At 41.3% G+C, this 24,202-nt stretch overlaps 1 protein-coding gene across 1 annotated transcript in view; it reads left to right on the top strand.

Moving 5' to 3' along the window:
* Positions 1 to 18,566, top strand: part of LOC136640194 (organic cation/carnitine transporter 2-like) — a 39,775-nt gene extending 21,209 nt beyond the window's left edge. Inside the window, exons 2-10 of the mRNA XM_066615138.1 lie at positions 571 to 674; positions 5,734 to 5,888; positions 8,082 to 8,253; positions 9,854 to 9,980; positions 12,450 to 12,550; positions 12,695 to 12,909; positions 14,238 to 14,420; positions 15,139 to 15,274; positions 16,175 to 18,566. Coding sequence (XP_066471235.1) covers positions 571 to 674; positions 5,734 to 5,888; positions 8,082 to 8,253; positions 9,854 to 9,980; positions 12,450 to 12,550; positions 12,695 to 12,909; positions 14,238 to 14,420; positions 15,139 to 15,274; positions 16,175 to 16,262 — 1,281 coding nt within the window. The 3' untranslated portion in view covers positions 16,263 to 18,566. The remainder of the gene's footprint in view (positions 1 to 570; positions 675 to 5,733; positions 5,889 to 8,081; positions 8,254 to 9,853; positions 9,981 to 12,449; positions 12,551 to 12,694; positions 12,910 to 14,237; positions 14,421 to 15,138; positions 15,275 to 16,174) is intronic.
* Positions 18,567 to 24,202: the final 5,636 nt, after the last annotated feature.

The following is a 24,202-nucleotide window of genomic DNA, read 5'->3' as shown; positions in this document are numbered from 1 at the left end:
AAAAGGGAACAGCGGGACTCTAGCACACTTTCTTCACACTTTCTCTTCCACTTCTGTGCCCCTCCTTTTTCAAATCTGGGAAGCAGGAAGCAGGAGGAGTGGTGGAGGCAGGTGAGTGGACACAGATATTCATCCCCCACCAATCTGCCAACTATGGCAACTTCCTCATTCTGCCTCATGCATGTACCAGCCCTGCTCTTTAGAGCTTTGTGGTTTGAAAGTCTAATGTGAAGCTTTAGCAGATAGACTATGGCTCAATCCTATGTATGTCTACTCAGACTTACTTCTGAACAGAAACAGACATGCATAGGGTTGAGCCTAGTGAGACTTACTCCCAGGAGAGTTGTGTATAAGATTGCAGCCTAAAAAGAGTTATGTGCAAACAGTTTTCAGATCACAACATTCAATTCTGGTTCCTAGATAACTGCACAGATTTGTAAACATTTTCCTCCATATAGAATCAGACTATATGGAAACTGGTATATAACTGGTATATAACTGGTATATGGAAAATTGACCACATATGTTAAGTGCAAGTCAAAAACACTAAAACTCTCCTTTTTCTTGCAGTGGGATCTTGTGTGTGACAATGACTGGAAATCACCCCTAACTGTCTCTTTGTTTTTCGTGGGTGTACTGTTTGGATCCTTTATATCTGGACAACTTTCAGATAGGTAATGTATATATACTAAAGGTCTGCCTCTGTACACAACTCTTATATTCAATCAATATTCTTGCTGAGAGTGAATCTGTTGTTCAACTGCAGTGAATTTGTTTGTCTCTTGTTATGTTTCTACCAATGCTGCTATAATTTTCCTTAACCATAATCACAGCTAATATGAAGGGATAGTGAGAACATAACCTACCTTTTCTCTTATTGCAGAATGTTAAATATTCATAATGTTTTAGTTAACCATGCGGTATGGTCTGTTCTTTTTTTAAATAAATGTTGTGTTACAACATTATGTGAAACAAATTATCTTTTTCCTCTTGAAAAGTTTGAAATGGTCATGACATCCACCAAGTAAAGCTGGCAACAGAGAACAAAATAAGCCATCTCTAACCAATCTATTTTGAAGTCATTCCTTATATCTCACATTTGCCTATCGCAGACATGAATGACAATATTGGAATTATTGAGCAATTCAAACAAGTTGCCAAACAATTTGTATGTATTATGAAGTCATGTGGTATCTCCACTGTTCAGACACCAGTGGTACACACGTTCAGGACACAATTCTACATTTTATGTTTGAATTCCAGCTTGACCATAACACCTATGATATAAAACATAATATGACATGAGAAGTATATATCTTGTTTTAATGTTTTAATTGTTTTTAATATATACTGTATTGATTTTATGTTTTGCATTGTTAGCTGCCTTGAGTCCCCTGTGGTGTGAGAGAATGGTGGGATAAAAATACTATAAATAAAATAAATAAGTGAGAGAGATGGCAATGAAAGTTGGTATCTTCAGGCATGAAAACTGGCACTGTGGTATCCAGCAGCCACCTAACGTGAAAAATAAGAGTTAAGCCTGTTTGGACTGTTTCATTAGAAAATGTTCATAGATTTTGAAAACTAAGACTTTTTTTTTAAAGTTTATTTATTTATTACAGATGCAGGTAAGGAAAATGGGTTAAACTTAGGGCTGGGACTACATAGGTTACACATGAGGTTATTGGCCATAGATTACAACATGTCTTAATCCAAAAAAGAAATCAATGACTGAAAAAAAAAATCATTGATACAGAAATTATCCTATTTGTCATTATACTAATTAATGTTTTAAATAAACAATCACTATTGTTTAACTAAAAGTATTTATCCAATCATAAAAAGGCTTCAAATTTTGCACATAAAATATTCTTGCTGCTATACTGATATGTACAATAAAATGTTTCTTATATTGGTCTTCTGATATCTGATATTATATCAGATATATATCTGATATTTATATCTTATATCTGATATTTCTGATGTCACATTTAAAAGGAGTATTTCCGGTTTGAATGGTACTACACAATTCAATATGTCTTGTAACAATATATATCATTTTCCAATATTTCTTTACTTTCCACATAACCACCACATATAATAAAGAATTCCCTCATTCTCTTTGCATATCTAACAATTCTTTGATGATCCAGGGTACATTTTTGCTACTTCCTCTGGCATTAAATATCATCTGTAAAACAATTTATATAAATTCTCTTTAGAAGATACCGCTTTAATTATCTAATATTTGTGTTCCAACTTTGTTTTCATTTACATCTACTTGATTTGACATAATTAATGGAATACTCCTCACTTCTGAGGAGAATTCAATCCATTAATATCTACAAGAAAAATTTCCACTTGTTATTCAGCCATTTTTACTTGCTCTTAGTATTTTCTTTGTTCTGTCTTGTTGATATTTTCCTTCTTGCTCCTCCCACTGCTCCTTCCACTCCTTCTTCTTTCTCTTAATTCCCTTATATTTCTTGATCCCTCTCTTTTCTTCTTCTGTTTTCTCCATTTTATTCTTTTTGAATTTAATCCAAAGATTCTTCTTCTTGAAAGGACACGCTCTCTTTCTCTGAGAGTTCCTTCTTTTTTCTTCCTGAAAATTCTGAGTTCTAATAATAAATGCTGCTTTTTCCATCTCCTGTCTCATTACAAAAATCTCCAATTCTTTAGTTTCATCTGACATTTGGTCCATTCTTTTTTCCATCCCCTCCATACTTTTCTTTGTTTGTCTGTTTGTCAGGGACAAGTTTATTTGCCTCATTTGTTCAGATAGTTTTCCAACCTCTTGCTTCAGTTCATTTCTGAATTTCGCAACATCTCCATTAATGAGGTCTGGCTTTTGCTAACATCCTTTAAATTTTTTGATATTCTTATCAGTATCAAATCAAGCCAATTCCCACAGTTAAAGAGTCATCCAATTCTTGCATCCCTTCTTGCATCCCTTCTTGTCAAAGATAGTCTTTTTTTATCTGAAAGGGGTGGGTCAGTAATCCAATTGAAGTTAATAACACTGTCAAATTAAGTTAGTATACCTTTAATTGTTCAGGCCTGAGTCAAGTCTTTTGCGGCAAAAACGAAAGTGAAAATTGTTCCATACTTTAAAGATTAATTGTTAATTTCTTTTCCATGCATACCATTCCAACAGGGTGATCCTTTATCTCTTGTCTTCCAAGCATCCTTGTTACAAATAAGAAGAAAAAAAAACTTCTCCAACAGGGACTTTTAAAATCCACATTCGCTCTTTTTCCCGTCTGGGTGGCTGCAAGCCAACGTAAATAATCTTAAAGTTGTCTTTCCTTCCTTCCAACCTCTTGATTGCAATTCTTTTTATAGCCTTTTAATGAACTGATTACTCACAGTTAAAGGCTTTGTTCGCTTTCATGTTTTATCTAGGCCGTGGGGGGGGGGGAGTCCTCAGCTGTCCGAATCGTCTCCAAAGCTGGCATCCGGGATACGATGTGATTCAGCACAAAGTAATCGGGGAAATATCTCTGAAAACGCTGTTTCAAGAGACTGCCCCTGTTCAAGCTCTCAGCCTTCATTCCTTCTTCCTGGCAACAAAGAGTACCTCATTGTTGAGGTCCTTGGAAAACACATCTATTTATCAGTTCCCCTCGGAGCCCTCCAAGGTTCCCTGCTACTTCACTGTTAACTCTGCCCCCCTGAAAACTAAGACTTTTAAAAAGAATTTATTCCTACATTTTGCCATAACAAGGGAAATTAGTGCTGGGGACAAGGAAAAAAGAGTACCCCTTGCTCCTGTACTTAGCAGTATTCGGACTGCAGAAAGCGGGTGCAATGGAAGCAGAAATCCACTGCTTTCAGTCTCGAGGTGGGAGGGGCTTAACATATTTGGTCTTGAACCACCTTGTTTGGATGCAAATTTAGGCAGCTAGGCACGACTCATTGAGTGCAAAAAATATACTTTTAAAAAATTAATTGAGGTGATTGTAAAAAGAGTTGGAATTGACTCTCTGGATCTCAAATGCCGACTCCGCCCCATCCTTGTTTAATGTTTAATGCCCAGGGAACATGCCCTCAGTGCCCCACCCTAGTTATATAACTATTCATAGGGCATGAGGTTTTGAGATCAAAGCATTTTCGTAGTTCATTTCTTATCTGTTTGCATATACGCCTACCTTTATCCAACATTTAAGATCGAGCTCATTACTATGTGTCTGTGGTCAGTTTATAATTTCCACTGAATTTAGAAACGGGCAGACCCAACTCTCATATGAGGCCTAGACAAATGAACATATATGGGCCTCCCTTAACATTTTTAAGCAGGTCTGAGCAAAGCCAGACCGCTCCCCATTGTTGAAGGTACCAACAAGGCAGTTCCCCCAATCCCTCCCCCCCCTCCGGTTACCACCATCACCTTTTTCACCACACCGGTCACATCTTCAAAACAGGCATTTGCAGGGGAATGCTGGGAGAGAAATGCTGGCTCCTCCTAGCCAGGCAGTAGAGAAGGAAGCAGGCAACAGTGGCAGTAAGGGGACACAGTGCCCAATCCTATCTGATTTTCCAGTGCCAGTGCAGCCATGCCAGTGGGGCCTGCACTCCTTTCTGTGGTGGAGAGTTAGTCACGGAGGTCTCCTCCAGGTAAGGGAATGTTTGTTCTGTTATTTTGGGGCTGCATTGTGATTGCACCAGTGCTGAAAAGTTGGATAGGATTGGGCCCATAGTCCTGTTGATGTAACTCTTCTAGAGAAGGGTGATTCTTCTTCCAATCACAATAGCCCCCTAGCAGCTTCTTCACTGCCAATGCTGTGATTGCAGCAGTGGGGCTGGAGGAATTAATATGGAGCTGCTGAACCTCCATTTCTTCTTTTCACATTTTTGTGATGTTGAAGCACAGAGGCCCAAGGCAGTTGCCACTGTTAGCTCTTCAAGGCACTACTCTGGAAACAAGAGAAACTGCCAGGGTTTAATCAGCTGTACTTCAGAAATGCTTTTAGGTTTTTTTTTAATCAAGTGATGTTAAGAACCACCTTTTAGTTTGGCATGAATGTGGTGCAGAACAGAGACTTGTACATTCTAATCAATGTAAGCTTTAATTCTTTTTTCAGTCTACTTCATAGCAATTGTAAACTTCAAGGTTAGGCTGAAAGATAATGATTTTCCTGGGGTTGAGCTTCATTTACTGAGCAGGGATTTAAATGTGGGATTCTCATTTCAAACCAGACACACTGGCCTGGTTCGGGCTACTCAACCATAGTATGTTAGGTCATTATCAATGAAGAAGGTGCACTAGGCCCACATGCAGCTCCCTCGCCTTCCTTTCACACTGACTAAATGCAAAGGGCCCTGCTTTGCATGTCCTCAGTCCTGCATTCTTTCAGTGATGGATGGGAGCTGCTACTACCCTTCTGCTCCTGCTCCACCTTCAGTGGGGATGCTTCTCTGTGATCCATAATCTACCTGAGGTGCTTTTCAAAGTGTTTTCTCAGTCTGAGGAGCAACTCTACATGAATTAGGGCCCAGTGCTATCCAACTTTCCAATCTGGTGTAGCCGCAATGCAGCCCTGAGGAAAGAGAACAAAGATCCCCTCACCTAGAGGAGGCCTCTGTGACTGCCCCTTTACTGCAGGATTGGCCCAGCTGCACCAGCACGGGAAAACTGGATAGGATTTGGTCCTTAGTTGTTCTTTATTATGCTAAGGTTTTAACAGCCCTCTAATATTGTGGTTTTTGTTTTTAACCTTTGTCCCACAATAGATTTGGTAGGAAGAATGTGCTGTTTGCAACAATGGGAATCCAGACTGGCTTTGGCTTCCTCCAGATCTTTTCAACAAGCTGGGAGATGTTTTCCATCTTCTTTCTCATCGTTGGGATGGGGCAGATCTCTAATTACGTGGCAGCATTTGTACTTGGTATGTGAGTGCCTAAACTGGCGTGTGTATCATTTCTCAGCGATCAGTGGGTTGTTTTTATTTTTTTTCCAAGCAGTGCAGCCAGCGTTGCTAAGCAGAACAAGGTTTTCGTTTATTTATTTTAAAATTTTCACTGGCAGAAGTGAAAACTGTCAGTTAATGTAACAGTATATTTAACACTCTACAGTCCAGTCTGAATTGACATTTAGATTTCCACATCTAGACTTGGCACATAAAACCAAAGCACAAGATAGAAGGGTACTTTTTAAATGAGAAAATAAGCTGCAGGTTTTTTTTTTGCTCTCATTAAAGTAATTAACAGTATTTATACCGCTTTTCAACCAAAAGTTCACAAAGCGGTTTACAGAGAAAAATCAAATAACTAAATGGCTCCCTGTCCCAAAAGGGCTCACAATCTAAAAAGATGCAAATGAATACCAGCAGACAGCCACTAGAACACACAGTGCTGGGGTGAGGTGGGCCAGTTACTCTCCCCCTGCTAAAAAAAGGAGCACCCACTTGAAAAAGTGCCTCTTACCCAATTAGCAGGGGTTGCAAAGGATGCAGTTGGGATTGAAACCATGACCTTACCCCTGCTTCAGATTTGACCCATTTCAGTCCCCCGCCCTATTTATAAAATAAAGAATCAAAACAAATGACCAGCACACACATGTGATGTAACATGTGCATTGTTATTTGATGTAACATGTGCATTGCCCCCAAGATATTCTTGAAATGGTTGAAAGTATAATTGCTGTGTCCCCTCCATTATATTCTGAAGTCACAAATGACAACAGCATTCATTAATTGTTGAATGTTTCAAAAGAGCTGGTGCCTTCTTTTCCCACTTCAGGAGCTGAACACTTTTTAATTCTTGAACATTTTTAACCTCATCACGGCAGCCGTGATTTTATGTCAGTGTTTGATGTTACTGATTCTTCCAAACACTTCTATTGTTGTTTTAAAATTGTTTTTCATATTTTATTATTGCTCAATTTTGTGATAAACCACTTCAGGATGTTTTATTAATGGAAAAATAGAAATACTGGAAATACATCAATAAGGGCCCAATCCTGTCCAATCTTCCAGTGCCGGAGCAGCCGTGCCAATGGGTTGTGCACTACTTCCTGTTGTGGGGAGGCAGTCACAGAGGCCTCCTCAAGGTAAGGAAATGCTTGTTCCGTTATCTTAGGGCTGCACTGTGGTTGCACCGGTGCTGGAAAGTTGGATAGGATTGGGCCCTAAATTACACTTCCCTCAGCCTCATTCCACCTCTCTTCTCCCCTCAATGGAAGTTAATACTGCTTCAAGCTCAAGTGCCCTCTACTGTTTTTTGCCAGGACAGGATTGGGATAGGTGTGGCACACACACAAATGCAGTTTTTAAAATGACCCCATGAATTCCTGGAGGTGAGAGACAGTTTTTATTGAATCATATGCTAGTGCTTCCATGAAAGAACTGTTTGTACAGGGGAGGAGATTATGCCCAATGGGTAGAGGTGGGAGGAAACTGTTTTATTTTTGGTGGATTTTGATATTTTCCAAAGTTAGAAGTACAGAACACAATGTGTTTGTATTCAGAATTTTACATTATAATTGTAATCACTTTAAAAGTGTAATAGGTAGGTGATATAGCTGGTATACTGTCAGCAGATGCAGTCAGGGGACCCGTGTTGAGCCTGATCTGCTGATATAAAATCCACGGATAAGTAGGCTCAACCTGTATCTCATATGAAGGCTGGAGCCCCTCTAAGAATTATGCTCAGATACATAACATCCCATTTTCCCAAATAATACAATGTTACTTACTGTAAACTTGATTACAGCAATAATTTGATGTGGAATATGTTGCCAAGGAGAGAGCAGATTACTTAGCACACAGAAACTGTTCTTTGCCAGGCAACTTAAAGACTCTTTTATTATAGCCTTACTCATCCCTGTAAATGTAATTAGCAAAAATCAAATTGGAGGCATCTCTCTTAATTCATTGAAGAATTGGCTTCCTAGAACTTTCATTCTAGAAGTTCACATCATATAGTAAGTAAAATGGTTACAGCACAATCCTGTGCCAGTCTGCTCAGAAGTATGTTCCATTGAGCTCAATGAGTCTTACTCCCAGGTTAGTATGTGGAGCACTGCAGCCCTTAGTTTTTAAAAGTTAAAATGCTAATCAACACTCCCTTGTTTTGAACAGGCACAGAAATTCTTGGCAAATCAATTCGCATTATATACTGCACGTTAGGCGTTTGCATATTTTATGCATTTGGCTACATGCTGCTGCCATTGTGTGCTTACTTCATCAGAGGCTGGCGGATGCTGCTACTGGCTCTCACTGCACCTGGGCTGCTATACATTCCACTCTGGTGGTGAGTGTACCTTACAATCAAGGCTTTCACAATCCAAAGCCCCAACAAAAGAATCTTGTTAATGCCCTTAGAGGCAATGTGGCAACTCTGGTTAACTTAGGGCGCAATCCTAACCCCTTATGTCAGTGCTTTCCAGCACTGACATAAGGGCAATGAAGCTCTGAGGTAAGGGAACAAACATTCCCTTGCTTTGAGGAGGCCTCTGTGAGTGACACCCAACTGCAGGATGCAGCACACGTCCCATTGGCACCGCTATGCCAGTGCTGGAAAGCACTGACATAAGGGGTTAGGATTGCGCCCTTACAGGGCACAATACAGACTAACAGGCAATATCCCCTTAAGATTGTGGTGGGTCTGCCCAGTTTTTATCAAAATTCATCCATTGTTGTTTATTGCTTTATAATAGCATCAGTATTTAATACCATTTCAACAATAATCATCTATGAGTACATCATGGTTTTTCACTGCATGTTTTAAAAATATGCTATCTGTCTTGGGCTGTAACGTCTGCTATATATTTCTGCTTACTTCCTTTATAATGATAAAACAAGATCCTGGCTTTTATTATTTACCAGTAACCTCCCTTGTCCAGTAGCATGGATCACAGGTGATGGTTTAAACACAGCATAAAAATAAACAGAGGTACTCATCTTGTATTCAAAAAGTCTGTAATACAAATTTGCATATAATTTTCGGGTGAAGTTATCTGTCATGGCTTCAATTAATCTGTTTTATCATTCATTTTTTAAAGGCTCATCCACACTTCTGAGCCAAACTATGGCTTCTTCAAAGAAACCCCTTTTCGTTTTATGAGGTCTGCTGAAATGTCTTAGAGCTCAATATACCTCTGCTGAAACTACTGATCTTTTTTTCCCCCCATGGGGGGCTTAGAAAGCAAGCCTGAAAGCAAAAGTAAATTATGGGATTCACAGCATCCAGCAGGTTTCATAATAAGAATTCTCTGTGTGGTGTTTGTGCTACCTTTGTTCCTTCTTGCCTGCTTTTCTGATGCTGCTGAATGCTGGTATTTGCTCAGCAGGGGGCTAGCACCTATCCATTCTTCACAGCTGTGGCTCCCCTTTCCCACTTATCAGCAAAGTGTTTGCTGGCCTGCTGTTCTCTCAAGTCTTCTTTTTAACAGAGCCTTGCAAATGAGGAGCGATAGCCCATGCCCTACTTATAAGTGGCAGGTTACTCTAATCCTTTTTTAATTATATGTTGTTTCAATATGCAGTATATAAATGCATCTTTCTGCCGTACTGAAACTGCACATCTGCAGAAACAGATTTTACAGACTTGCACAAAGAACAACAAAAAAACTCAACCATATAAACCAAGTGTACAGGAGGCTTGCATTGCCTTTTGGTGGGCAGCCATAGGAAAGGCAAGACGGGCACAAGGACACACTCGTTCTGCTAAGATATGGGAAGTGCATTAGCCAAGTTTTGGGTTAACTCAGATGTCCATTGCTTGATGTTGTGTTTTTTCATGTGAACTGCAGTTTAATAAATTAAATTATTTATTATCATGGTGGTGTATGTGGAAGGCAGGCTTTATAAACATTACTGTTGGACTGAAATTACATTGACACTTGTTGCAGGTACATTCCAGAATCCCCTCGGTGGCTGCTCTCTCAGGGAAGAATCGAGGAAGCAGAAGCCATCATTCGGAAGGCTGCAGAAAAGAATGGTGTGACACCTCCGGATGTAATATTTGATCCATTGGAGGTAAACTTTGAGATGTGTTACTGTTTTTTCCACTGTTTTGCCTATTTTTCTGTGTTTTTGGACACCATTAACTCCCCAGAAGTTCCTGTGCAGATTCAGCAGCTAAAAACTGCTGTGACATCCCTCTGCTTGCCACCTTTGTCTGTTTGAAACACCATTAGCCACTTATAGACGTGTATGCCAGCTCCTCCAGTCTCCTTGCAAACTTCACTGGTTAGTGACAGACTAGGGGGAGGGGGCTGTGTCTCTTGACTAGCATCCCAGCTCCATCTGCTGGGATGTTTGATCCATATGATCAAATCTTTTCTTTGTGCTTTCAGACCAAGCACAGGCGTTCTCCTTAAGTCTGCTTATACTTTTACAACTCTTCTTTCTTTCCTCATTTTGTTAAAATTAATAAACTAGTTACATTTTGACTTTCTTTCTGCCTTGTCCATGTTCATGAGTTCTTCAGTGTGTTGTCACATCTCTTCACTTTGCTGACATTACTATGGGTTTAATTTATATAGATTTAGTATTCTCCTGGGAAAAGGTTTTTTTCCTAGATGGTCTCCCTCTGTATAGCCTTGGTTGGTGGTAGCAAATACGAACTCTAACCCATTCAGCTACTGAATCTGTCAAGTAAAGGGATAGCAGGGAGCAGGAAGGGGTGCATGCATGCTAGCCACTAGATGCTATTCATCAGGCAGCCCAATCCTGAGCTGCCCGGAGCACCCAGCCGAGAACGACCGCCACTGGATCCTGAGCGCCTCAGGCTACCGCAAGCGGCGCCTCAGGAGAAGGGGACTTGCATCCCATTCTCCCGGGTAAGGTAAGCAGCCCCACAATGGGGCTACTCACTTTACCACCAACCAGAAGGTCGGCAGTAAAGTAAAGGCATTCGTGTAGGGCGCCGAGCCCCGCACGAACGCCTTGGTGGAGTGGAGCTCCAGGGACCCGCCTCCCCGCTTCCTCCCCCCAGCATGCCTCCCGCCCGCCCCCCTCCCAGTCACACCTCCCCCTACCCTCTCTCTGCCCCCACCGGCCTCCTCCCCACCCCCCTCCCTGCCCTGCTTACCATGAGATCACTGAGCTGCGGAGGCTGGGCACCCGCCCCACACTAACTCGGCACTAGCCCAGCACTGGCCAGCGCTGGGCTAGCATGGGCGGTAGCCCAGCGGTGAGGCTCACAAACGTGTCTTATGGCATGTTTGCGACAGTGCGTGGCAGCACAAAGCCGTGGCATTAAGCCCTGGCATTAAGCCAAAGCCCATTAAGGATTTGGCTCTCAGGTGCTACTCATCTAGGCGCAATCCTAACCAACTTTCCAGCACTGACCTAGCCACAATGCAGCCCCAAGGTAAGGTAACAAACATGCCTTTACCTTGAGGAGGCCCCCCCTGATTGCCTCCCCACTGCAGGATGCATTGCATGCCACACTGGCACAGCTATGTTAAGTACTGGAAAGTTGGTTAGGATTGCACCCTTGGTCAGTCTATCTTCTCCCCAGGAGTCTTCTCCAACAGTTGCACCTGTTGATTACTGCTCCCTGGATATCTGTATTCAGATATTGTAATAATGCCCATTAATGTATTCTTCCCCTGTGAGAGAAAGTTTACTGACCACCTGAAATAAAGCTGCTGGATAAATAAAGTGTCTTTTTCATTCCTTGCAAAATCACAGCCATAGGGAAGGGTCTCTGGACTGAATTTTGAGTGCAGCACTGTCTGTATATTTTGAAAGTCTGTATGTTTTGCTGGTGCATAATGTTAAAGGTTTTACCCTTTTTTTTTCATTTATAGCCTAACAACTGTGCAAGTTTTGCTTTTTGGCAGCATGGGATTGTAGACATTTCAGGCATATTGCATTTTTCCAAAACATAAACTACTCTATATATTTCAGTGAAAATATAAATTCTCCCCAGCAAAGTCCCACTTGTCATTTAGCTGACTTCTGCTTCTGAATACAGGTTGGACCCCAGTTTCTGCGGGATTCTGTTCTGGAACCCCGCACAGATACAGGAATCCATGGACACCAGAGTCCAAGTTTAAATGGCTTTAAAATAAACCCCCTAAAAGTGTGAAAATCAGGGCTCCTGTTGTTTCTCGGCAAAAGTGTGCCATTTCCAAGCCTCTTCAGGGTTGAAAAACCCACTTCCAGGTTGTGCGGAGGTTCCTTACTCCTCCCATGTATACAAATATGTAGTCCTCAATGAGAGCCTGTAAAATTTTACATGACCTGAAGGAAAAGGAGATGTAATTTGAAGAATTATTTTCTATACAAAAAGTTGGGTGTGGGAAGAAAGAAGGGGTTTCAAGACAACATTAGACACCCCCCTAAGTGTAGTGAAATGAGAGATTCTTTGCATCCGACATAAAACAGATTTCCTGCTGAATGTGTTACCTACAATAAAAAAGTATTGTTGTGACATTTTGTTTCAGAACAAGTAAACTAGTCACTCATGTTTTAGTTTTTTGTGCTTGTTCATAGCTCCAACATTTGAATTCCCAGGACCAGCAGAAATACAATATTTTGGACCTAGTGAGAACCCGAAATATAAGATATATCACTATCATGTGTGTGATTTTATGGTAAGCAAATCTTGAACATGCTCCTTGAATACATGCATATATCTGTGGCTCTGGAGCTACATGTTCCTCTCACTTTCGTGCTCCAGTATAGCACTATTTTGAGTTCACAGGCTTTTTAAATTACAGTATAGATTTATGTTTCAGGATGGTGATTTCCATAGGCTACTTTGGCCTCTCTCTGGATACTCCTAACTTGCATGGAAACCTCTACCTCAATTGCTTTCTCTCAGCTGTAATTGAAGTCCCAGCTTATACCATATCTTGGCTGCTCCTCCAAAATCTGCCCCGGCGATATTCAATTGCAGCAGTCTTGTTCTTGGGAGGATGTGTCCTTCTCTTCATTCAGCTGGTGCCTTCATGTAAGATTATTTTTCCTGACATAAACGTTTACACACTTCTATAAATTATGGGTTGAATCCTAATGTCTTTGTAGAAGCTCCTCTTGTTTTCAGCAGGAGTATTCCACTCAAGTAAGGACCAATTCAGCTTATTCAAGGGGTCCTTGCACAAGCCAAGCACTCCTTCTGGGAATAGAAGGAATGTCCAGTGATGCCCTGCACTCTACAAAAAGAATTAGAATACAGTCCATAATCCACAGGAACAGTTGAAGTCTGAGTGGAACAAGAGTTATGATATGTAGTAAGCCAAGGGCACAATCCTAACCAGATCTACTCAGAAGTAAGTCCTATTGTGTTCAATGGAACTTACTCCCAGGAAAGTGAGGTTAGAATTGCTAGCCTAAGCGACTAGCAGTATATGTTAGTTAAATAGTAAAGGAAATTAGAGGACAATTACTTGTTTGGATTCATTAAGTTTGAAAGCATATATGGTATAGAAAGGAAGCTCACAGTGCTGTAAACAGGCTATCAGCTGTTATTTGATATTTAAATCCATCTCCAGCATACAAACAAACTGAAAGCTGATACGTCAGTCCTTTTTGAATGTAACTTTTAACATTTTGCTTTTTTAAATCCAAAAATAACTAAGCTTATGCTAGAAAATAACCTGAAATATGAATAGGCTATTGTCTGCAAAGGCTTATAGTCTTTTAAGGTATTGCATAATCTTATTTAGTCTTTGCTGCTGCAGACTAAGAGCCCAATCCTGAACTCAACGCAACAGCTTACTGCAGCGCACACTGTCGCAAATGTGCTGTAAGGCACGTTTGCGAGGCCTAATGCCGGGCCAGCGCCCGTGCTACCCAGCCGAGCCACATTGAGGAAAGCAGGGGTGGGGAGGCGGGCAGAGGGCGGGGAGGAGGCGTGAGGCGGAGAGAGAGTGGGGAGGGAGAGCTCCACCAAATCCAGAGCATTCGTGCGGGGCTCTGTGTCCTACACAAACACTTTTACCTCACCACCAGCCTTTTGGTGAATTGAGTAGCCCCATTGCGGGCCTACTTTCTTTACCTGGGAGAAGGGGACGAAAGTCCCCTTCTCCTGAGTTTCCGCCTGCGGTAACCCGAGATGCACAGGATTGGGCGGCAGCCATTTTCAGTGGCGCCAAAACTACGCACCACAGGAGCTCAGGATTGGGCTGTAATATAGCTACAGTTCCTGAATTTACACCTGTAAAGTTATACATGTAAAGAGTGAAATAAAAGTGAGTGCTTTAGGAGCAGGAGGCATATAAATGTGTTTCTGACTTGGTAGTGAGCTTTATTGATTTGTAGCTTGCTTCTTACCTGTAGATCTCACTGCTGTGTCCATTACCCTGGTAATGCTTGGCAAATTTGGTATCACGTCTTCCTTCTCAATGGTTTATGTCTACACTGCTGAGCTCTACCCAACAGTTGTGAGGAACATAGGAGTTGGTACCAGCTCAATGGCCTCCAGACTTGGCAGCATCCTCTCACCTTTCTTTGTATACTTCGGTAAGTTAATAGTTGTCTTATCTTCTGCCTAGCCAATACCCATGCCTTACCTTCCCCTGCTACAATGAACACTTGTTTTTATGAAAGCCACTTTTGGATGCTCAGGTTTTCATTATACTCAAGAAATGTAATCTGTTCCATTACAGGGGAAGATCAGTAGTGGTGGGTAAACCACTGTCTTTCATGGAAGCTTGTCTACCATTACTGATCTTCATGTATTGAAAGGCCCTGGTAAGCTTTTTGTTTATTTATTTATACAGGTATTTATATACCGCCTTTCTTTGGTTGTCAGATTTCTCCTCAGACTTTAATCCAAGGCGGTTTACATAGGCAGGCTGTTCTAAACCCCCGTAGGGATTTTTACAATTGAATAGTTCTAGTCTTTCATAGAACTCCTCACTCCAGTTGGATTCCTTCCCGGTCTGGCCTCTCTCTGGCCCTTCGCCTCCCACGCTCCACTTGACGGCAGCTCCTCTCTGCCACTGAGGGTCAGCTCATCAGTATATCAGCGTGTCGTCAGTTCTCGGGTACTTCCGGTTGTTTCGAACTGGAAGCCTTAGATCTTCAGGCATACAAGGCGGCAGCTCTACCAACTGAGCCAGACCTCCTGCCTTTTAGGCAATCCTATAGAAAGTATAGTTCGAAAGCCATTGTTCTACATAAAACAATTGTCATTAATCACTCATTATTACTGTTGCCCTCTTGTGTTTTCTACTAGGTGCCTATGATAGATTTCTTCCTTACATTTTAATGGGAAGCTTGACCGTGCTAACAGGAATCCTGACCCTGTTTCTTCCAGAAAGTTATGGCACACCTCTCCCAGAAACCATTGAGCAGATGCTCAGGGTTAAAGGGTAAGGATGAATGATTGTTTGCCTAGTGAAAAGGGAAACAGGACCTCCAGCGAGTATTGGTGGGGTTGTATTGTTAAAACATTGGAAAACAGTAAGAGTATGGAAGAAATTAGCATGGAATGATATCTGCCTACCATAAATATTGCTGTTTGAAAACTCCTGACAAACTGAAGAAAATTGCATGAGACATAATAAAAGTATAAAAAACTCTCTGGGAAACAATGTGAAAGACCTGGTGGTTCATAGACTAGATAAACTCTCATCACTTATCATTGTTGTGGCTTCACAAGTCTAAAGGAATTTCCAGCTGGGATTCTCACACTTTGGTCACTTGCTCTTTATAAGGGATTTACATGACATCATCATCCATTCATTGTCCACCCGTGTTTTCCTCCTGCTTCAGTCATCACAGTTATGAACACAGAAAATCCTATTTTTATTAGACTAGCAGTACAGCAAAGCACATGAACTGTCGTTAGTGGTACTGTTTTAATTTTTTTTACTTGGGTACAAAAGAAACAGGAAGGGGGCAGTACTGATGAGGTCCCCCAAAACCTGCTATATTTTCTGCACATGTGACCAGAAGTGCTTGAACAAAAGCCAGAGTTTGGCTTTGCTTTAAAATTTAGTTCATCAACTAAAATTGATGGTGAATTTCATTTGGTGAAATTTAGTTCACCAAAATTTAGTTCATTTGGTGAAATTTCATTTGGTGAAATTTAGTTCACCAAAATTTAGTTCATTTGGTGAAATTTCATTTGGTGAAATTTAGTTTCACCAAATGAATGAAGCATGAGCCTCTTCCTTCACTGTGGAAATGAAACATACCAGAGCTTGTTGGAGTGTGTTCTCTTTTTTAAAAAAAGTTTACTTATTTTTTCCTTTTCAATTTATTTGCAGAATTAAATACAGAAATACATCTAAAAGCAAAAGGAAACCAAACAATGAAGAAGAAAATTCAGTGATTCTTAAAACAACAACTTTCTGATAAAACTGCATTGTAAGCTATAGTATGGACTGAAAGATCCCTAAACGTTTCCTTTTATTTCCTCTCAGAAAGGACCTATGGAAACAATTTGACTTGTGATCATAAACTTATTTATTAAACACTTATTTCAATACATTCATTTTTATGAATGTAGAAGATACTGTATATCCCAGCACCTGGGATCTCATCCAGCAACTGTACAACTTACATGGAACGATATCCCGGAAAACGTCTGTTTGCCTGTAGGACTGTTGAAAAACACTTTTTGTAAGATCAAGTTTTGAAAGACACTTGAAGATACAAATTAGTGGAATTTGGTACATGTTGGCAAAAAGTGAAGCATGTGTGGGAGCTTAAAAGTTGTCACCAGTCAACTTGGGATTTTGCTTCTCTTTGCTCAGAAAATTTAAAACTTGAAATGATGTGGAAACATCAAGATGAGTAGACATGAAACAAACATTACACAAATTATTTTATGCTATACAAAGTTTTGGAATAATTTGATACCTTTTTTTAAATATTTGACATAGAAACATGAGAATGACAGTTTCACATGCCAAACAGTGGCGATCTACTTCTGTTTGCCAAGTATTTTACTTATTTCAGATGTAGTTTTAAACAGTAACTGTTGGGTGCAGTTGATTACATCTGGGAATGAAATTTTGCCTATTGTAGGCATGAATTTATTTTTTTAAGCAATTTGATTAGGTTGCCTCTATGACTCATTCTTATAATATTTCATAATTTTCTCGTCTTAAACAGCCTCTTAATTCTGAAAGAAGCTTAAAGCAGAAGCAAACGCATGTATGTAATTCAAAACCCTTCCATCTTTGCCTATCTCTGCCAGAAATGCCTTCAGTTATATATTAAGTTGTTCAATTACTTTACAGCAGAGAGGTTGTTACTTATATGTGTCCATCCAGTGCCTTCTTCAGCTGATGACACTTGCCTACAGCCCTAACTGCTGCCTTTGACTAACCTCAAGAGTATCATGAACCTATAAAAACGATCTTGTACCTAAGCAATTGCTTCAAATTTGCCAAGATCTTTTGCTCACTGATGATGGAAGCCAACTTGATTGCATATTACTTTTTTTCCTTTAAGTCTACACTCTAATTTGCACATTTAATTACATGACTACAGAGTTAAAAAAATTTCTGTGGTGCTTAATGCGGTAGGCTTTAAAAAGTTTAATAAGCATTAACATTGAATTTTATTTTTGCTTTAATAATTTGTTTCCCACTGGGGGTTTATGAGAGAAAGACAAGATATACATATCTTAAATAAATAAAAATAATTTTTTTCTAACCCGAGTTGCTACAGAGCCTTTTGTTTCTGTTAACTTAGCAATTTGCAGACATTCCAGGAATCATGATGCTGTGTAAAAGTCGTCCTATAAACTTGATGTTCCTTGGTGTTCCCAATGTGACTACTGCCAAATTGAGCATTGATTGACCCCTAAGGAAATGTACTGCCGACACATTCATGTGGGATTGTGATGGTAATTCTCTGTGTGTCTATAACTAAATTTCCTCAAAGGCATCAGCCCAACAAGCACTTCTGATGTATAAATAGTTTAAATATATATGGAGCAGATAATGCAGATTTTCCAGCACTCAAGCACTCACATCCATGTGAGTAATATAGTTGTCCCAGGAAACACCACTAAACACCACTAGTTAAATTGTACAAGTTTAATTGTGGAGATATTAGTTGCCCTCATGTTAAGGGAATCTATTGGATGATGCCCATGCCATCATTGAAAGGCAGGTTGCACTATTTTGAATGCCTGCTCTTCCAAACATCTTTTTTCCCCTATGCCTTTTTTCTCCTTCAGAGGCTGTTGCATACACTCCCTCCACCATTTTCCAATATATTTTTTACGTTAGCTTTCCTGTCTGTCATGGAAAAGTAGCCCCACTTCTGCGGAATTTCAAAAGAAGTTTGCAGTGTGATATATCCTTTCGAAGAGAGAGAGAAAAAATATCTAGGGTCAGGCTTGTTCATCTGTGCCTGAAAGCGTTCCTGGGATTGTGGCCTTTTGTATAGAAAAATAATATTTTCATCAAAGACTGGTTTCTATTTAAATACCCAGTGTTTTGAATACTTTATCCATGGAAGATTTTAATATTAATAGAAGTATGATATTATTCAACATTAAAAAAACATTTGAAAAATAACAATGTGGTGGTCTTTTGAAAATTGACTTTATTATATGTGTGGTATTGTTTAATGTTAATGCTGTTTTATGGAATGTTTGTAAGATGACTTGATGGTTCCTAGACATATTTTTAATAAACAAAATAATAGGCAATAGAATTTCTGGCAAAAGTTACTTTGTGCAGACTGATCTAGGAACACTGACTTCATGGGGGCCCTCCCAACCAGGAGTCAGTTATTGGGGGGGGGGGAAGGAGACACTTTACTCAGGCCTGTAGATCTAGGGAGAATCAGGTTAGCCTGTAAGCCCCTTAGTATGACCACAAAATTAAGGCTAAATTCTAGTTCCTGCAGTTCCTTGATCAACAAGAGGTGTCCAGAACCTCTGAAGTTTGCTGGAGGGAATCTGAAGCAGCATGAGAACCAGCTGAGTGATTACAGGGCCAGTTCACACTGTACATTTGAACAGGCCCATGGGGACATGAGCATAAACATTGCACCAGTGCCAGCACCAAGATATTGGAGGCCCTGGAGCAAATGCCTGATGGAGCAGTAGGCACTACCACTGCCAACAGAGTTCAAGGTTCACAGCCTAGGCAGGTGGGCACTCTGATGGTTGTGAACCTTTGGACTAATGCCAGCTTGGCTGACTCCTGACGCCACTCACCAGCACAATTTTCCAATTTTCATAATCACATAAAGGGCAATTTGAACAAGAGTCCTTCTACTCCTGTATTAATAATATGTGTAGCAGCTACACTGAGACCTCCTAGGATTGAAGCCTACTCAGAAACAGCAGGCATTGACCTGGATACCCTTCCTTTCCATTCTTAATAATAATACCAGATTTATAGGGTGGATATAGTTGCTCTATAAATCACCCAGATTTATAGGGTGGAGGAAGATGCTCTGCACATGCTCAGAAGCATTTTCATCTTTATTATAGTTTCCAGTTACAATATTCCATGAATTGAATGTCAGCATTACAAATAAATTCTAGAGCCAAGGCCTGGCTCACATTAAGACCTGTACACTTTTGCTTTCTGAAGCTGCTTCGTTCTTCCAGCCTTAGCACACACTTTTTTTTTTCCTCTTTGTAGCATGGTACGAAAGAGTGCAAAAAGAAAAGTGAAAGTGGTAGTAATCAGTTTTTGTTTTGATGTGGCAATCTGAGGTTTGCAGTCGTCTCTGCATTGGATCTGATAGAAGAAGAGTACAAAAGAAAATGGATTTATCTGGAAATTCTGGAAACCTGGCTAGACTTGCTAACTGCTCACTTTCCTCTACTTGAGCCCTGTATGGACTGCTGAAGAAAAGGAACCACGTCTTGGCTGGTAATGTACTGATTTCATGTGGCTCTTAGAAAACCAAAATACACAAAGGTTGTTCTGGAGTTGGAAGCCATCTTAACATAATCCAAAGCAGCACTGAAAAAAGTAAGGGGAGCTGGGAAAGGTGAGTAGGGGGTGGAATGCCCAAGGGCCTGGTTCTCCATACTGTATTTCAAAAACTAAGTTTGAAGAGGTAGGAAGAAAAAGAGACTTTTGTCCTCCCCTCTCCAACTCTTTGGCTGAATATTAGACTAGGGAAAATGTATGTGGAAACCCAATACCAAGGTGCTGCTTTCTGATGTAGATATAGTTTGATCCTAACAAGATGCATTATAGTACTTTTTGGAATCTTTCTCCTCATAATTCAAATGCTAATTGCAAAGCACACATACAAAAAGAAGTATATATCAGTGTGAGGGAGTTCTTGCCTCTGTTCTGTTTTTGTCCATCTGGAGGTATCTTCCAGTGATTCCTCAAAAGACAGTTGGTTTGCTCTTACTGCTGAAGAGCTTCTGTGGTGTTGTTATGGACAGGAAGACCAGTTTCAGTTTATCCTGGCTTTTTTAAATGTAGCTCTTGTATTTTTCTTGTTTATGTGTAATGGTAGACAGTATTTTGGACTTTTTTAAACTGCTTTGAGGAGCTTGCCTGACAGCAACATAAATATGTATTTAAAACTGAGAGATGAGTGGGAAAAGAATTATCCAGATGCTTTGTGTATGTGAATTGAAACAGAGTGAGGTCCTTGATCTGGGTTCTGGATGAACTCTGCAGGTGTCCCTAACATCCACCCCCGCCCCCGGGCTATATACATGTGTTTTTAAGGGTTAACCCCTAGCAATTGGGGTTGAAAGCACAGCAGAGGCAACACTTTCTGTTACTCTTCAATCCACCCGTGCATACTGCCATAGCATTGTTAGCACAAACCATAGCTGGAAACCCCCTTCAAACCTTGCCTTCAGATTCTGGCTCACCAGCTGACTGCAAATGGTTGTAGATCAATTCAGACATAGTTCCAAACACTGTGAAGCATCTGTTCCCATGCTCAAATGCGGTGCCTGAGCCAGTGTTTCTCACCATGTGCTCAGCAAATTTGGGCTGCAATCCTATGCAACAACACACCATTGATCACAAAGGGACTTCTTTCTACATTTGCTGTTGGTGGACAATTGTCCTGGCTTTTCTTTCGGATATCTTTGCATTCCTATGGTTCCAAAATGGTCTGTGTCCAATGGATGTCATCTGCGATCATCAGTATTAAACTATGTAGCCTGAAAAATAAATATAGCCTGAAAAGAGCAGATAGGATCTAATGAAACACTGAGGATATGACTGTCAGCAGCTAATGACATCCTTTATTATGGTGTAGGGTCTCTACCTTTCACCTTTACTGCAACACCTCTGCTTCTAGTTATTTTTTCACATTTTTATACCACCCTTCCTCCAACGAGTTCAAGGTGACCTAGTTCCTATCCTCCTTTTGTCTTCACAACAACCCTATGGGGTAGCTGAGGGCGCAGAGATAGTGACTAGCCTGAGGTCACCTTTTGCTGCTGGACAACTAACATTCTAACTTGGCACAAAATTGAGGAAATGTCCTCCTTTAATGAGGTGGAAACACCTTGTTCTCAGAATATAGTGCATATGCCTTGCACACTTAGCTCTTCGGTGATCATTAAAACATAATAAAGACATGGATTGCTCTGCTCTGCTCTGCACAGCTGCATAATGTTTAATCCCAATTCAGAGTGAGATGTCTTCACATGTTTCTGACCACATGGTATGTATAAAATGAAGGGAAGGATGGGGGGAGGGGGTCAACAGCTTTTTACCTCACCTGAGAGTGTAGCTTAGCTGTTGCCTTCAGTTGGAGAAAGCTGTTTTCCAAATGCTTCATAAAAGTCCTTGCTCTGTGATCTCACAGTCTAAAGTAAACAGGAACGAGGGCAAAAGTAAACACTGCTAATGCTCTTCTGGTGTTGGGGCAGGCGAAGGCACTGTGAAACTAAAGACGTGCAAGGCAGTGTCTGAACGGTGTAACTCTTGAATCTTCCGGCAGCCGCAGCCACAGCCACGAACCACCTGGAGTCTTAGATAGCTTAATAGCTGATTGCAAGATGCCAAGGAACACTAGGCAAGAAAAGTCCATTACCAAGTGGTCAAAGTTAACCATTTTTGCAGCAGTGCTTGAATATTGGGGTACAGGGCAAGAACGGCAAAATGGTAGTGTAGCAGGTAGCTAGGAGAGTAGACGGAGAAGGCCGTTATAGGCCCTTTTCTACTGAAGGGAAACCAAGCGGGCACATCCAAAAGACAGGCAACCCAGCCCTGGCAATAACCTGGGGGAGACCATGAGCCAACTGATGACAGGGCCTTTGCTACCATCCGAGACCATACCCTGGCCTACACTTTGAGAGGAAGGCCTCCTAATAACCCCAAGGCACGGGAGTACCTTGATGGTATAAGAGTGAAGTTGACCTTGGGAGGAGGGAGGCATAACCTCCCCACCACTGCCACCAAATTTCTCCTTTAACCTTTTGTTAAGTAAAAAGACTTGAGCTACCAGTCTGATGCCACTGTTGTCCACGGTTTTTAACAGTCTCTGGAGGTGGAGCTGCCTCCTTAGGAGGAGGAGGGTGACATGACACGGTAGGACTTCCTCTACTGTGAGATTCCATTTTTGGAATGCTGTCCTTTAGGGTGATCTGCTTGGTACTGACTCAGGCTATCTTCTAGGCCAGGGATGGGTAAACCCTGGGGCCATTTGCAGCTCTCAGGGTCCCCCAATTCAGTCTGCAGTGAGCCCCCAGTCTCCAATGAGCCTCCGGCCCATCAGAGACAATTGGAGCCCGCACTGGCCCACCACTGCCCGTCATGACCGCCAGACACAGCTGCAGGTCAAGTTAGAGCAATGCCTTTTATAGTTTCCAGGTGTTTTCTGCTTTTTCCTGAGCATTATTGTAAGCCCCCCATTGCCTCTGAACAACTTATGTCTCCATGTGTTTCTGGTTTGGTCGGGCTTGGCCTGGCCTGTATGTTTTCACTGTGCAAGACGTGTGTGGCAAACAGTTCATAGTTCTCATGTGGTTATACATGCCTGTATTACAGTTCTCAAATGTATTATAAATAAGATCAGTAAAATTCATTCATTCATATAAGTTGTCTCTAATGTATTCAATTATGTAAGTATATTCAAATTTGAAATGTAAATTAATTCTTTTTTTTTTCCTCGGCTCCTAACACTGTGTCAGAGAGATGATTTGGCCCTCCTGCCAAAATGGTTTGCCCATCCCTGTTCTAGGCCTGGCACCTTATCAGTTTTAAAACTGAAATAATCTTGAGACAGAGATGTGCAAAGGTTAATGCAAGGGATGGCAACTCAAGTTCAGTGGCTCGAGTCAGTTGTGAAAACGCGTTTTTTGCTGACTCATGCAGACTCGAGTAACACATGTCAAAGACTCAGGGGAACACTCGACTCTGGGGCTATTCACTCAGAAAGTGCCATGAATTTGGATGACTCAAGTCACCCAGACATGGCTCAGAGGTGCTGCTTGTGTACTTTGATGTCACGCCACTTTCGTGTTACCCAAAAGACCTCATGCGGTGATCCAGAAACTGGGCATTCAGAACTGCCTGAGCAGGAGCAACCAGCAGCAGGGTACATCATGTTCAGTCAGGAGGCAGAGATTAGTGCTGGGGGTGGGGAAAAAGTTAATTTTTTTGTTTGGGTTTAAGGGTTGCAGAAGTAACTAACTGGGTGCTGCATGTGTCCAGAAAATGGGGGAGGGAGGTACTACATCTTGTCTTCCAGACTATCCATTGAATGGAGGATGTGTCCTGAAATTTGCGTTTCAGGGAGAGGAGGAGCCTCACAGATGGGGAAAGGGGGTTCTGGCCATAGGGGCAAGTGGGTTTTTGCAAGCAGGGAGGAGCAGGAGGAGATGGGGAAGCTGGGGGAGGTGGCTCCTGCAGCGATAGTGAGCTACCCACAGTTTGCATGCTCATTGCATCGCTCACTCCCATACTGCAACAGTTGGGCTGTGCGCTCTGTAGGTCCACCCATGCCTGTGATGTGAAGGGGGGTGGGTTTGTTGCGACTGGGGATCATACGTATGGAACCAATCAGTGTGTTCTGCACTGCTGCCTTCACTTGAAGAACAGCATGGCTTTTGTTTGCTGATAGGATGGGTGGGGTGGGGTCATCAAGGAAGTGTTTAAAGAGAACTCTGACACGCACACACCCCAGCAGCAGCTCGGTTTTTTTTCTGCAGAGCCACGGCTGACTTTTTTTATGGAAAAGACTCAGGACTCAAATCTTTTGGAGTCCCCAAAATGCTCTGGGAGATTTGGAAAGTCTGCCCATTAGGGCTTGTTTACGAGTCTAATTAAAGGGGGCAGAAACTCATGACTCATGAGTCAAGCTCATGTCAAGCTCAAGTCAAACTCATG

Source organism: Tiliqua scincoides, chromosome 2 (genome assembly GCF_035046505.1).
Source record: "Tiliqua scincoides isolate rTilSci1 chromosome 2, rTilSci1.hap2, whole genome shotgun sequence".
NCBI lineage: Eukaryota > Metazoa > Chordata > Lepidosauria > Squamata > Scincidae > Tiliqua > Tiliqua scincoides.
This window is presented reverse-complemented; position numbering and strand designations above follow the sequence as displayed.